This window comes from Maniola hyperantus, chromosome 20, assembly GCF_902806685.2.
Source record: "Maniola hyperantus chromosome 20, iAphHyp1.2, whole genome shotgun sequence".
NCBI lineage: Eukaryota > Metazoa > Arthropoda > Insecta > Lepidoptera > Nymphalidae > Maniola > Maniola hyperantus.
In genome coordinates, this window is record NC_048555.1 from 2,780,362 (window position 1) to 2,795,069 (window position 14,708).

The 14,708-nt window shown below is 37.1% G+C and overlaps 2 protein-coding genes and 1 long non-coding RNA gene across 5 annotated transcripts in view; 2 read left to right on the forward strand and 1 right to left on the reverse strand.

The window, feature by feature from the left end:
- Positions 1 to 14,708, forward strand: part of LOC117991784 (zwei Ig domain protein zig-8-like) — a 282,813-nt gene that overhangs the window by 50,416 nt on the left and 217,689 nt on the right. The gene's annotated exons all lie outside the window — the stretch shown is intronic.
- The window catches only part of LOC117991782 (synaptic vesicle glycoprotein 2B-like), a 47,065-nt gene continuing 33,507 nt past the window's right edge, over positions 1,151 to 14,708 (reverse strand). For both annotated transcript variants that reach the window (XM_069505512.1, XM_069505513.1), the window contains 4 exons: positions 13,273 to 13,429; positions 12,003 to 12,279; positions 1,603 to 1,728; positions 1,151 to 1,285 (listed from right to left, as the gene is read on the reverse strand). In XM_069505512.1, coding sequence (XP_069361613.1) covers positions 1,242 to 1,285; positions 1,603 to 1,728; positions 12,003 to 12,279; positions 13,273 to 13,429 — 604 coding nt within the window. In that variant the 3' untranslated portion in view covers positions 1,151 to 1,241. The remainder of the gene's footprint in view (positions 1,286 to 1,602; positions 1,729 to 12,002; positions 12,280 to 13,272; positions 13,430 to 14,708) is intronic.
- LOC117991783 (uncharacterized) lies at positions 8,060 to 9,944 on the forward strand. Of its 2 annotated transcripts, XR_011237931.1 has the most exons (3): positions 8,060 to 8,199; positions 8,799 to 9,575; positions 9,930 to 9,944. It is a non-coding gene; the product is annotated as an uncharacterized lncRNA (long non-coding RNA). The 2 variants fall into 2 exon arrangements; XR_011237930.1 differs by lacking the exon at positions 9,930 to 9,944 and having other exon boundaries at positions 8,799 to 9,709.

Genomic DNA, 14,708 nt, shown 5'->3' on the forward strand with positions numbered 1-14,708 from the left:
TACTTATGCAAAAAATACTAAAGGGGTAGAATGTGTTAACAACATCATAACGTCTGCTTCTATTCAGGCTCTAACAATCAGTTCCCATGTCGAGAAATACCTACCCAATCTGTTGTCTACAATTTCTATTAAAGAAAATTGTAATTTAGTCCTGAACTTTCCAAATTTTATGTCAACTTCGTCCTAAACTGACAAACATTCACGAAGATTTAACAAAACAATCATTAGGTTAATGAAAAAGAAAAGCTTTTATGTTAATTGAGGGCCCAAGTTCCCTTGGATCTCCTTAAATGTCTTGGAAGGCAAAAATACTTCAGTTTCAGGATTGCGTAATTTGGGTAACATTTCCGAGGGAATTCTGTTTAAAGAGACGGAATGGTGAAATCTCTTTATTCTCATTCGTTTCAATGTATAGTCTAAGCTATTCTTAATAGGTACGGTATTTTACACAAAGCAAGAAAAAATCTAAAAATGTACCTATATAAAATTATAATAATGAATTCTATACTTACTTAAATTAGTTCACAAACTTAGTTCGACGACGATGTTTAAAAATTAAAGAAACAAAATGCCAAGAGAAATAAAGTGGACAAGTTAAGCGTAAGCCTTTTGCATGTACAAGCAATTTCATTAAAAGAAACTAAAGTTCTCATTCGCCCAGGCACTTTGAAACAATAAACTTGAAACTATATCCTCAAAGAAATTGGATCTCGGTGACCCCGATACACTATCCCAACTCGCATTGCGAAAAAGAAGAAATTATATTAGATCTTAAGCTCCCTAAAATAGGGGTTAAAATCCAAGGGATTTTAGTGTAACATGACATTTTGTTCGGTGTACCTGAGCTCGACAGTCGTCTGAGCTTACTTATTTATCAAAGCTGAATTCAGCTGACTCTAACTTTGCCTTTGACTCTAAATACAGAACAAGTTTACAAGTTCGAGTTTGAAATGCTTAATCTGTATCCATCTTAACTTACTGAATAGTTGGAATTGAGAGGATGTTGACCAGTGTCACAGTCTATAAATACAGTAGGTTAACGGAGTTGATGGAGATGTCTGGACGGAGCAATTCTGCGGGGTCTGCTGCTCGAGCAGTTAGGTAAATCGTTGGTTGGTTGGTTAAAGTTGGAAAAAATAAAAATGAAACGTTTTTGTTACTTACGTTGTTTTATACAATAAAAAAACTAAAGTTACCTACCAATATTTACAAGAACACAGAATAATACTAAGTACTTATAATTAATTCTTCTTTACTGGTATAACAAAACTTAACAAAGTAATACCTGAAACGAAAAAAAGAGATTTTTCACTGCTTAGCTTACTGGCCCAAGACACGGGTCTGCCCGCGAAATTGAAATTTAATTTAGTTTTTCACAATTTGTAAACTAATGCGACAAAGTAGACTTATGGCATTCAAATTTCGCCCCTAGCAATATCATCTTCACAGGTTTATATTAAAATCTTTACTTGAAAGTGTACAGTTTAAGAAATTAGTCAAAATAATGACTAATTTGTAAGTAGCTCACGTCAAACTCATTATTTTGACTAATTTCTATGACCAATGACTACTCACCTATCATCGCGTGAAAAAGTAACTTACCTATCATCGTCCCAGCTAAAGTGTAGAAGGGTACAACACACCCCATATCCAATAGTATTGGAAACAGTACGTTTCCCACTAGGCTGCCGATTCTACCCCACATCATTACCATTCCAAGTGCCAGAGATCTGAAAAAAAATAACAAATGACTTTTTGTTCCCTTACAAAAGCAAACCAGTTCAAAAAAATGAAAAACTAACTGACTGACTGACTGACTAATCTATTAACGCACAGCTCAAACCACTGGATGAATCGAGCTGGCAGATAGCTATTATGACGTAGGCATCCGCTAAGAAAGGATTTTTGAAAAAACAATCTCCACGCGGATGAAGTCGCGACCATAATATGCTAGTATACGTATATACTCGTATGTTGCTTTGCGCAACAAGGGCACTTTTTTTTAATTTATAGGCTAGCGCTTAGCTGCTTGGTACCTACGTATATGAAAAGTGTAGGGGAAATCTGATGCCGAAAAGGCGTTTTTTTTTTTTAAATAGAAATGGCGAGCAAACGAGCAGGCGGGTCATCTGATGTTAAGTGATTACCACCGTCCATGAACATTTTCAGTACCAGAGTTCCATATTCTAGCGGATCAAATCACTAAACGAGGAGAATCAGAACGCTTCGTGCGTGCTCATGGAATTTCGAATTTTCGTGCAGATTTTGACGATGCTTTGCTATACTATAGTAGAAAATTGAAGGAGGAATCATTTTCGTACAAAGCATAAACAATACGCTGAGAAACTTTCAAGAAGACAAAACTCTCTAAGTATTACTTTTCGTAACGATGTTAAACCTACATTAAAGGACCTACTTGCAATAGTCTGCAAGTAACAATCTCGATGAAATACTTAGCATCCACTAAATTCTCCCATCTTGTAGTTGCAATGCGACTCTGGATTCATAGGAACTAGTTGGTATCTAGTTTAATATTCCTCTAGGCTCCTATTCTGCCGACCCATTAAGATGACACACACACATTAAAGGTCTTCGCACATCACACAGGTTAGATGCCAACTCCGTAAGGCATGGAAATGTGAGCTTTATATCGCGTGGAATTTTCAACATTTAATTACAAAGTGTGCGTGTTCCACGCGTGGTCTACGCGTCGTACACTTATAGCCAACTTCGACCCGTTTGCCATTCGTTGAATATGCGCTGCCTACAACGCGCTTACGACTGGCAGCACTGGCATGTCTGATACCTAGACACCTAGTTTATGCCGAGTGAATAAATAATATCCTACTCGTTAACGAAACCCTAATCACAAGTTGAGAGAAACACTAACGTGTTAAATAAATTTAGATTTTATGAATATTGGTATTTTCAACTGTATTTTAAGTAAACCTTTGAGCATTTCGGCGGTGAAAGTGTACGAAATTGTTAGTGATTTTCTCAAATTGTTATAGTTTTACATTTAACTATAGTTTTTTTTAAATTAAGTTTGTAACGATGGGGCTGGCATATAGGTAGTTCACCTATAAAATCCCTTTAAAAATATCAAATGGTGAAAAAGACGCCATGCCTATTCATTGACGCCATGTTGTCCGCTGGTGACCTAGTCTAGTCCAAACCGAAAGTTTGAGTTGGGATAGTGTTGGACTGACGTCGTCTGTGTAATGTGCGAAGACATTTATAGTTACACTGCATCTAATGTCTTGGTTAGCCGTGACTTATGTGGCGATGCTACAATATAATTATCTTAGACGCTCTCTTGTAACATATAAATTTCTATGCTTTGTTATACGCCCCCTTTTTGCTGTCGACAATTCACAGAAACCTTTTTACCTAAATACGAGAAGGTTACACGTTTAGTTGTCTATGAAGATAGTATGAATGTTGTTTGTATGTTGATCGATTCATCTGTTCCCTTCAACAGACAGACACAGATATTAGTATGGAAGTATGGATTTCTAAATTGTCTCTGGTCTGGTCTGGCCTCCCAGTCTACGGCCGTAGCTATATTAGTAATGTGGGCTCTTCTCAGACCTGGGCGCGTTTGGAACCCTCGTAGCTTTAGTTTTAAGTTTGCGTTATAATTATTACCACTATATCTTACAAATCCAACATCTGATTATCAAAAAGAGTTTATTACCTATTTTGAATAAATCATTTAACTTTGACTTTGACATGAATTTTAAGTGCAATAATGTAAAAAAACATTTTCCGTGAAAAATAGCATGTGAAATAGGAGAAGAAAAAATAATAATTTCACCAAATGAAAATGATTTCAAAGTAGCATTAAGACTCATCTCTGGTATATATTGTCTTAGAAAATGAGACACCTTTTTGCTTGTCTAATTTTAATAATGCGAAGATGCCCTCGACCGTGAAGTTACTGTGACATTCTCAAATAGGGCCCGGCAAAGTCGAGGCGACGATGTCAGCTTTTGAAATGGAGTTTTTATCTCAATCACTTGCTCGATCTTCACGTTTTTAAAAGCTGAGTCTTATTTTTAGAGCTAAAGACACATCAAAGCTCATCAAGAGTTTTTTTCAAACTCATTTTAGTTTTACAAGACTCCCCAATCTTATTTTACTTTTTTTTGCAACTTCATAAAGCTTTGAGTTTTAACCGCGACTTTGCGTACAGTTTTGTTTTGTCGTGGTAAGTACTAAAATAATTTTTCGTTTGGGGTAATGTTTCTAGGAGTAATTTAATTAACAACAAGTGTTATCAAATTGACAGGTGACAAACAAACATGCACCTTTTAATTTATCAAATTATAATATCTAATATGTATACAATATTATCTAAATACATAAAAGGAAAAGGTGACTGACTGACTGACTGATCTATCAACGCACAGCTCAAACTATATAACTAAACGATTTTTATTTTTATTTTATTTTTATTGGACGGATCGGGCTGAAATATGGCACCGCAGATAGATAGCTATTATGACGTAAGCGTCCGCTAAGAAAGGATTTTTGAAAATTCCACCCCTAAGGGTGTGAAAAGGGGTTTGAAATTTGTGTAGTCGCGAGCATAAGCTAGTTGTAAATAAAATAATTAAGGAAACAAACTTTAAGTAAGTAAATAAGTAATTCGTTGGGAATTAGAATGCAGTAAGAAGTGGACACAATAATAATTATTACCTATTATATTGAACACAATTACATTGACTTACAGATTCATAGACAAGATATCTTTTGTTTAACGCAGTTAGCTAATATTAAACAACATTAAATTATAAGTAAATATTTTCATGTTGAAAGTTGTGATAGCCTAGTGGTTAGGACGTCCGCCTTCTAATTGGAGGTCGGGGGTTCGATACCAGGCACGCACCTCTAACTTTTTGGAGTTGTATGTGCGTTTTAAGTAATTAAATATCTCACTTGCTTTAACGGTGAAGGAAAACATCGTGAGAAAACCTGCATGCCTGAGAGTCTCCATAATGTTCTCAAAGGTGTGTGAAGTCTACCAATCCGCACATGGCCAGCGTGGTAGAGACTATGGCCAAAACCCTTCTCACTCTGAGTGGAGACCAGTGCTCTGTACCCGTAGTACAAGATTTTACGTCTCGCCAAACCAAACCAAATTCGAGAGTCGAAATACTTCCGCGTTACAGTAAACTGGATCTTAAATGCCTTGTTTTAAAGCTCAAGTTTGTCTTCACTTCTACAGCCAGCGCTCCAAGCGGAAACATTGCGAAATTAAAATCAGTGGCATTGAATATTTGACTTCAATTCAAGGCTGTTTAGCTCCATTTTACTGTAACGCGGAAGTATTTCGACTCTCGAATTTGGTTTCGTTTGGTGAGACGTAAAATCTTGTACTACGGGTACTGTAGTGAGGTTGATGATGATGATGAAATATTTTCATAAACAAACTTAGATGTTCCTTTCCACGTTATTTACTCCTGCAAAAGTCGAGCGCGATAGCTATCGTGATTAATCACGTAATAAAATTAGCTCGCAATAAACATGCTTTGTTTATAACATATTGCGGCGATGTATCATAAATCTGAAACAGTCTTAATATGAAACGCAAATTTTCATACCCCTTTTCAACCCCTACTATTTATTATAGTACTTTATTATTTAAACTAGCTATGATAGCCTAGTCGTAATAGGCAGAATTTGGCTGTACCCAGTGGCGTGCAGGTCATAGAGGCATAAATGCACTGCTTACCCCAGTTGTAATAGCTTAATGCAAATTTTACATTATGACCTGCCAGTAAACAGGTTCCTACCTAACTAATGCCTACCCTGGCTTCAAACCCTGTGCACGCCACTGTCTGTACCTACCTTTTTTGTTTTTGTAACATCCCCACTGTTTACCCATATTAAGAAAAAGGGGAAAAAGACAAGAAACTTGAATTTGAAAGACTTCAGCCTAGTAGTCGGGAGGCCGGGAGTTTGATCCCGGGCAGCACCTCTAATTTTAAGTAAGTTTAAGTTATAATAATTATGAACATATTTTTTTTTTATTTTTTTTTATTGAAAATATTACAATCTAATTACTATACAAATCATGCCCGCGTGGAATGGTGCCAAGAATACTGGCTGAATTTCCGCGCTGGACAGCCAGGCTGATCCGTTGCGCAAAAAATGAGCCAGCCCTTCTGTCATCAGATGAGGCTAACATGTCTCGTAATTTTTTTTGCACTAGGACTCCATGGCGCCATTTTTAATTAAATATCACTTGCTTTAACGGTGAAGGAAAACATCGTGAGGAAACCTGCATCATGCATGCCTGAGAGTTCTCCATAATGTTCTCAAATGTGCGTAGTCTGCCAATCCGCATTTGCCAAGCGTGGTAGACTATCATTGGTCAAACCCTTTTCATTCTGAGAGGAGACCCATGCTCAGTAGTGAATCATTGTCCTTCATCACGTCGCAACGGATTGGATTTTTTTCATGGGTATAGTTAAAAATCTGGAAAGTGATATAGGCTACTTTTTATCCCGGAAAAACAAAGAGTTCTTAAAACTCTAATTTACGCGAACGAACTCGCGGGCATCAGCTAGTTTACTATATAGCTCTAAGCGATGATCGCAATGTTTCAATCACAAGTTTTGTAATACAGGCACTTTCCTACTACGCTTTGCAAAACTATTACAACATTCTTTATGCAAATTTGATGCAAAGTAAGATATTTTCCTTTTGGTGTTATTTATTGCTGTAAATGGTATACAAGTGATTGCTATCGTGATTAATTAGGTATTAAAATTAGCGTTTAATAAATAGTTAGGTAAACGAGTAATAATAGCAGCTATGTTTCATACTGGAAATACCTACGTGTTAATTAATTGATCCATACTAATATTATAAATGCGAAAGTGTGTCTGTCTGTCTGCTAGCTTTTCACGGCCCAACCGTTTAACCGATGTTGATGAAATTTGGTACAGCGTTAGCTTATATCCCGGGGAAGAACATAGGCCACTTTTTATCCCGAAAAATTAAAGAGTTCCCACGGGATTAAAAAAACCTAAATCCACGCGGACGAAGTCGCGGGCATCAGCTAGTTTCCCATATTGTTGTAATTTATGTGCTTTTTGAGCAATTTGACATTCATATGCATTATCGGTGAAAAAGAAACATCTGAAAAATGTATGCCTCAAAGTTTTGCATACCTACCTACCTAATGTTCACAGAGGTGTTGAAGTCTGCCAATCAACACCTTGGTCATTGTGATGGACTATGGCCTAATACCTTCTTATTATGTGCCAGTAGGTAGCCGGCGATGATTGATTGCTCCCATATATTGCTATAAAATATTGGTACGTAGAAAAATTAATCGACAAAATAAATTCTAAGCTTTCAACGCACATCAGAAATTTATGATGTGTTCGGATTCGCGTCACATAAGTACATAAAATTCCATCTGAGTCAAGCCAGGCGTATCAGCTTGTAATCTAGATTTATAAAATGAAAAGGTGACTGACTGACTGACTGACGGATCTATCAACGCACAGATCAAACTACAAGACGGATCGGGCTGGGCACGCAGATAGCTATTATGACGTAGGCATCTGCTAAGAAAGGATTTTTGAAAATTCAACCCCTAATGGTCAGTTCACATTATTCCAGTCCAGTAATCCAGCGAGTTAATCCAGTCCAGTGCTGGACTGGATTATATCGTCCACATTATTCCAGTCATTCAAAAGCTGTTAGATCGGTAACACTATAGTGACAATGCTTTCAAGAAAGGAGTTTAGAAATTGTTTTAAAACTGTTCAATTATTACTGTTAGAAGAAGTAACTGATGTAGTTGAAGAAGAACTAAAAAGAAAAAAGCGGATTTGGGTGAGAAACTGGATAAGCGAAAGAAATGTAAAAGGAGGCTCAACAATGCTTTTGCAACAGCTGAAATCAGAAGATGCCTATGAATATAGATTGGCAATGAGAATGACAGCAGAAAATTTTGAGGAGTTGTTATCATTAATTTCAAACAATATTCAACGTAACGATACATTATTAAGAGATGCCATACCTGCAAAATTAAAACTAGAAGTCACTCTATCCTTTTTATCTACTGGAAATAGTTACAGAAGCCTCAGTCATCTGTTTCGGTTGCCAAAATCATCTATATCGCAAATCATATCAGAAGTTTGTCAAGAAATAAAAAGGGCATTAAAAGATCACATCAAGGTAACTAATTTTCTTTATTATAATTTCCTCATACTTAACACTATTTCACATTTAAGCTTGATTGAAAGCATTCATAATAATATTGGCGTATTCTGTATCTTCACACAATAAATTAAGTGAATCATCAGTGGCTTGGGTGTCTGTAGTAGATGCTGGACTCATTGAAAATGTATTAGAACTTGGACCAGGCGCTTGTAGTATGTGAGAATAACTCGTATTACTAAATCTCAAATCGTTCAGTCTACATTTTGTTACCACTTTTTGTATTTCTTCTTGGCCTAGGATAGCCTGTTCTGTGGAAAGTTTTCTTAATTGCGTTGCAATGTATTTTCCAAAGATATCAAATTCATCTTCCTCTCTTTCTGAGTTGGAGAAGTCATTTTTGATCTCCTTCATGTTTTTGACAATTGCAGATAACTCTGTTAATCTAGACTTCTTCTTTCGTGGTTCCGGTGCAGAAGTTTCCGGTGTAGGAGTTTCCGGTGTAGGAGTTTCTGGTGTAGGAGTTTCTGGTGCAAAAGCGGAGGGATCGTCATCAGCCCGCACTCTAGATTGAGATTCTGTATTTTCCTGAAAATAAAATTATTATTTTATTACAGGTACCAAGTACGCCACTCGAATGGGGACAAATCGAGAAAGGATTTCGGAATAAGTGGAACTTTCCCCTTTGCTACGGAGCGATTGATGGAAAACATATTAAAATTACGGGCTCCAAGGAGTATGGAAGTGTGAATTTTAATTATAAAAAAGATAATAGCATTGTTTTAATGGCACTTGTAGACCACGATTATTGCTTTACCTATATCAACGTAGGAGCAAATGGAAGTGCATCTGATGGTGGTATTTTCAAAAACTGTTCTATCTATAATCAATTGGAAACTAGCGGCTTTATACCAGAAGGAGGGGTAATTGTAGCTGATGCTGCCTTTCCATTAAAAACATACATGATGAAACCATATCCTGGGCCCAATTTAAGTTTTGAAGAAAAAATATTTAATTACAGATTATCACGTGCCAGACGCATTGTCGAAAATGCTTTTGGAATATTAGCAAACCGATTTCGAGTTTTCGAAAAGGCTATTTCGACAAAGATAGATACTGTGGATCACATTGTATTTGCAGCTTGTTCTCTACACAACTGGTTACGAAAAAAGTCGAGCGCTTATCTAACTACTTGTTCTGTTGACCGCGATGATATTGATACCCACAGTTTGATTGAAGGTATGTGGAGAACTGACGTACGCGGTTTAAACAGTATCACACAGCAAGGCAGTAACCATTCATCGTTAAGTGCAAGAGAGAAAAGAACACAGTATACTAATTATTTTGTGAACGAAGGGAAAGTACCGTGGCAAAATAATATGATTTTTTAAAAAGTAGGTAACTGTAAATTTTATAGTCACTGGTTGTAGACGAAAATTCATTTCAATTTATCATTCATTCTAAATAATCTTAGAATTATATAATTTCATTAATAAATTCTGAATAATTTAATTTCTTAACAAACAAACCTGTACTTTTCTTTTCACCATTGCATTTCTTATAAATGAATTGAACTCGGCGAACCATTTTATCTTCGGCTGGTAAACATCACCACTAGCACCAGAAGTGGAGGATTTTTTAATCTTGTCCAGTTCAAGGTAGTATGTAGATCGCATACTTTTTATTTTATTTTTTACATCTTCTACAGTAAAACCTTCTATTTGCATACCCTCACAAATTTTTTGCAGGGCGGATTGGCGCATGCCTTTGTGTTTATAAAATTCTGAAGTGATATCCCACAGACACACATGTTCTCTATACAAAGAAACAAACAGAAGAGTTTGGTTTTCAGTTAATTTCATTGTTAGGAATTAGCTATAGAACTCCACAAAAAACAACAATGCGTGTTCACTGTAAAACGTGTAATCAAGCACTGGATTGGCCGTTCACACTATTCCAGTGGCGCTGGAATGGGCGAGCTGGAATGAAAAATAGACCGTCATTCCAGTCACTGGACTGGATTGATCACTGGAATGGGTACATTCCAGTGCAGGTTCACATTGTTCCAGTAGCATTCCAGCACTGGACTGGAATGCTGGACTGGAATGCTACTGGAATAATGTGAACCGACCATAAGGGGGTGAAGTAGGGGTTTGAAATTTGTGTAGTCCATGCGGACGAAGTCGCAAGCATAAGCTAGTATAGGTATAATTCCGTTCCGGGTGTCTTCATCACTGTAGGTAGGTAGGTAGGTAGGTATATGGCGCCAAAATGGCGATAATTTAATACAGCAATTTATATGCTTCAGACTGTCAGTCAGGAGTCCTTTATCATAACGTTCAATGCCACGACAAAACAGTCTTTGCCCAATTATTTTATTGTATCCGACGAAAAAAGGAAGGAACATGATACGAAAGAATGATATATTTAAGTTGATTAGTAGCTCGAAATGTCTACTGTTCTACTGAATTGTGTAAAGAAATGATATAATCGTCAAAGGGATTCCTTTCTTGTGTTTTACTCGATTCAGATGAAAAGTAGCTGATGTTTTAAGTAAAGCTTCACAAGCGACTTTATCAGTTCAGCTTGAGGTTTTAAGTAAAAAATTGTTTGAAAGTAGACCACGATCGTGGTTCAAAGCGCATAAGCCTTTATTCCTTTGTACAAAAGCATAGAGCAAAAGGCTCTGTCTAGACCAGTCTGTCTGGTCGAAGCGTTTCATATTCTGCTCCTGTGGCATTTTTTATTAGTCAAAAGGGGTAATCGTCCTTAAAGATATCTTGGAAGGATTTCTGTACTTAGACTGCTTTTGTAAGGTACTAACAAATTTACACAGAAGTGTACATTAGGAGATTCGGGATATAAAAAAGGAATATTTAGAGTTTATGAATAGACGAGAATATTGCAAGGTTTTTTTTTTTAATAGAGATAGCGAGCAAACGAGCAGGAGTACCTGATGTTATGTGACTACCGCCGCCCATGAACATTTGCAGCAACCAGAGGAACTGCCGATGCGTTGCCAGGCTTTCAGGAATTTGTTGGTCCGCCCCTTGAATAACCCCATGTTGTAATCTAGTGGGAACACCGCCGCTGGGTTGATTGATTCCACAGTTTACATGTGCGTGGAAAGAAGGATCTGGCACAATCGACGGTCGAAGTGCACCAGACACCCAGGTGGTGAGGGTGAAATTGCTTACGGTGGCGCGCGGTGCGGTTGTGGAAAAAAGAGGGGGGAATGAGGTGCATGTTTAGCCTTTTGAAATCAATAATTGAAAGCAACGTATAAAAGGTATAATAATGGAATGAAATAATAATTAGCCATCACTGGAAACCATTCCAACATTTGACATGACGTACCAGTAGGGTAGTGTCCGTGTTTGAGTAACGAGTATTTGATTGTTTCTCTGAACCCAATAATTACAAAATAAAATGTGTAATTTGCTACAAAAAATACTAATTATAGTCACTAACTCACTATTAAATACTATGACATGTCACATTCACCTGAATTGCTTAAGGGTTTTCTTTATTCAGTTACAAATTAGCCCTTGACTATAATCTCACCTGTTGGTAAGTGATTTCCCCTCCAAATAAGCGTAAAGCTTGTACTAGTAGTAGGCACGACAATAATGCAACTGATGGCATTTGAACCGGCAACCTTTCAGTTTTCAGTCCGCTCTTTTAACCGTTGAGCTATCGAGGCTAAAGCTGCCATTGACTTTTTTTTCTTAAAAGTTGGCAAGGCAGCCAGCACTGGCACGTACGCCAAGTTTATTAGCTGAGTATTTGGGCCAATGTGTACAAGTGTGCTAAAATAACATATCTCATAGTCGTTGGGAAGAATTCCACAACCAGATATTGGTTCAGATTCACCATCATTTGAGCAATCGCTATGTCTGACGCAAACAGAGCTACCATGATTACTTTCGAACTCGCCCATCTAAGTCCTAAGGTCACCCCCACAGAGATGAGACCGCATGCAATGTAGAGGTTCTTCTTCCCCACTCTTACTACAAGCACACTACTGATTATGACTGGTACTAAACAAACACTGCCTAGTATCATACTGTTTATGTACGTTGTTGCACTGCCCACCACCTGAAAGAGGGGTAAATATGCTGCTTAAATAATCTGTGTATATAACATTCAAAGTTCTGACTGACTTATATATGAACGCACAGCCTAAATCGCTGGTCCTAGATACGTGATATTTAGAGGGTGTGTTCTTTGTATAGAGTAGGTATAAGAATTTTTCGAAATTCCACCCCTAAGTGGGTTAAATGGTGGTTGGAATATGAAAGTCCTATGTTTTTAAAGTTACAGACCTAAAAATTAACTTTATGGTTATTAGCTTTAAAAAATGAAAATCCGATAAATTATTTTGGTAACTTCCCCTTTCGGGGCGCAGTTCGGTGCTTTCTTCATACAAACGTAGGAGGTTGATTACTACATTATTTTACATTATTTGACATTTCGACTTTGTAGAGCGTTGTCTCTGTCACTCATATGACGTTGTGTCGGTCTCAACGACAGAGACAATGCTCTGCAAATCCGCTATCTCCTTCTAAAGGTCGATGTAGGTATCGATCTTTCTGCCGCGTTCTGTACATGATAACTTTTCAAATATTTGTTACCTAGGTTGTAGTGAAATTCCATAGAAGGTTATCTAAGAAGAAATCGCATTTATTTACCTTTTAGATACAGGAACTACTTATTTATAATTTTTCATGATAATGTGTGGTTTTTACCTACACTGCAAGGAAATTTCTAAATAATTTTTTAATAACTGCAAAGTGTCGCTACTAGTATCTAGATGGCGTTAACAGTCGCTTCAGTACTGAGTGAACCATCACTGGCAGCAAGCGAACCGTGGCTTAGCGGTCAGAGCGTCGGGCGCGATCCCAGGAGATGCAGGTTCGAATCCTGCCGGTTCCACAAATTTTGAGATGTATTAAAAATCATTTAGGAACTACTTAGTTTCAACGGTTGAATACCAGTAGGAAGGAGCGGGATATAGTATAATATGATACGCTTAGTCGGAGAGGAAAGGGGATAATTTAAAAAAAAAGAAAAAAAAAACTGCATACGTACTGGTACACAGGCCTCGGTGACTGTATCGTTGGTGCTTATTAAGGCCAAGTCGTGAGTGTAAGAATCCAACATGACACATAGATCTTGGCTGTCTGTTTTGCTGTAATGTTCTACAATTGTCGACAGTTGAGGAAACCATAGTCTTATTACGTTGTACCTGAAATAAAAGTTATGAAAACTATAAATCTTGAAACACGAACACCTTTTCAGAAGGTGAAGGAAGCCTTTTCAAGGCTTTTCAGAATTTTTTCGGCTACTTCAATGTTATCATTTTTAAAAAGACCTTTTAAAACAAAAACAAAAAAAAATCATTAAAAATACATCATTTTTCGATTTCTAGATCCGCTTGTAAAATATGATGTTTTAAACTGCTAATTAGGGTTCTGTAGCCGAATGGCAAAAGACGGAACCCTTATAGATTCGTCATGTCTGTCTGTCTGTCTGTGTGTATGACACAGCTACTTTTTTCCGAAACTATCTCTTATAGTTTCGGAAAAAAGTGTTGAACCTTGGTAAGTAGATGTATTTATTCTGTGACCCGCATTAAGATTTTTACACAAAAATAGAAAAAAAACAATAAATTTTGGGGTTCCCCATACTTAGATCAGAAACTCAAAATTTTTTCGTCAAACCCATATGTGTGGGGTGGGGTATCTATGGATAGGTCTTCAAAAATGATATTGAGGTTTCTACTATCATTTTTTTCGCGAGAGACACTTCTAAAGTGGTAAAATTTGTCCGTCCGTCCGTCCCCCCCCCCCCCCCCCCCGTCCCCCTGTAACTTCTAAAATAAGAGAGTGATAATACTAAAAAAATATAATGTACATTACCATGCAAACTTCCACCGAAAATGGGTTTGAACGAGATCTAGTAAGTAGTTTTTGATTTAAATCGTTGCAAAATGTCGATAAAAAACGATTGTACTACGGAACACTCAGTGCGCGAGTCTGATTCACACTTGGCCGGTTTTTTTATTAGAGTCAAGTGTGGCCCTTTATCAGCCAAATGGCTATAGGAACGTGAAAAAATTCACAGCAGTAGTAAGGTATATATAAAAAAAATTAAAGGAAAACTATCATAACTAAGTAAGGAGTATGACTACGGAACCCTACACTGCGCGTGGCCCGCCACGCACTTGGCCGGTTTTTCCCTTTTGAGGTAGGGAAACCTAAAAAACACAAAATATTAATCTAAATATATAAAAGGAAAAGGTGACTGACTGACTGACTGACGATAAAGCAAATGATATTAAATTGCTCAAAACGCACATTAACAGCTACAACCTGTTTTTTCTGTTCTGTGGCTACAACAATATCTACAAACATATAAAAGGACTGATCTATCAACGCACAGCTCAAACTACTGTACGGATCGGGGTGAAATTTGGCATGCAGATAGCTATTATGACGTAGGCATCCGTTAAGAAAGGATTTTTA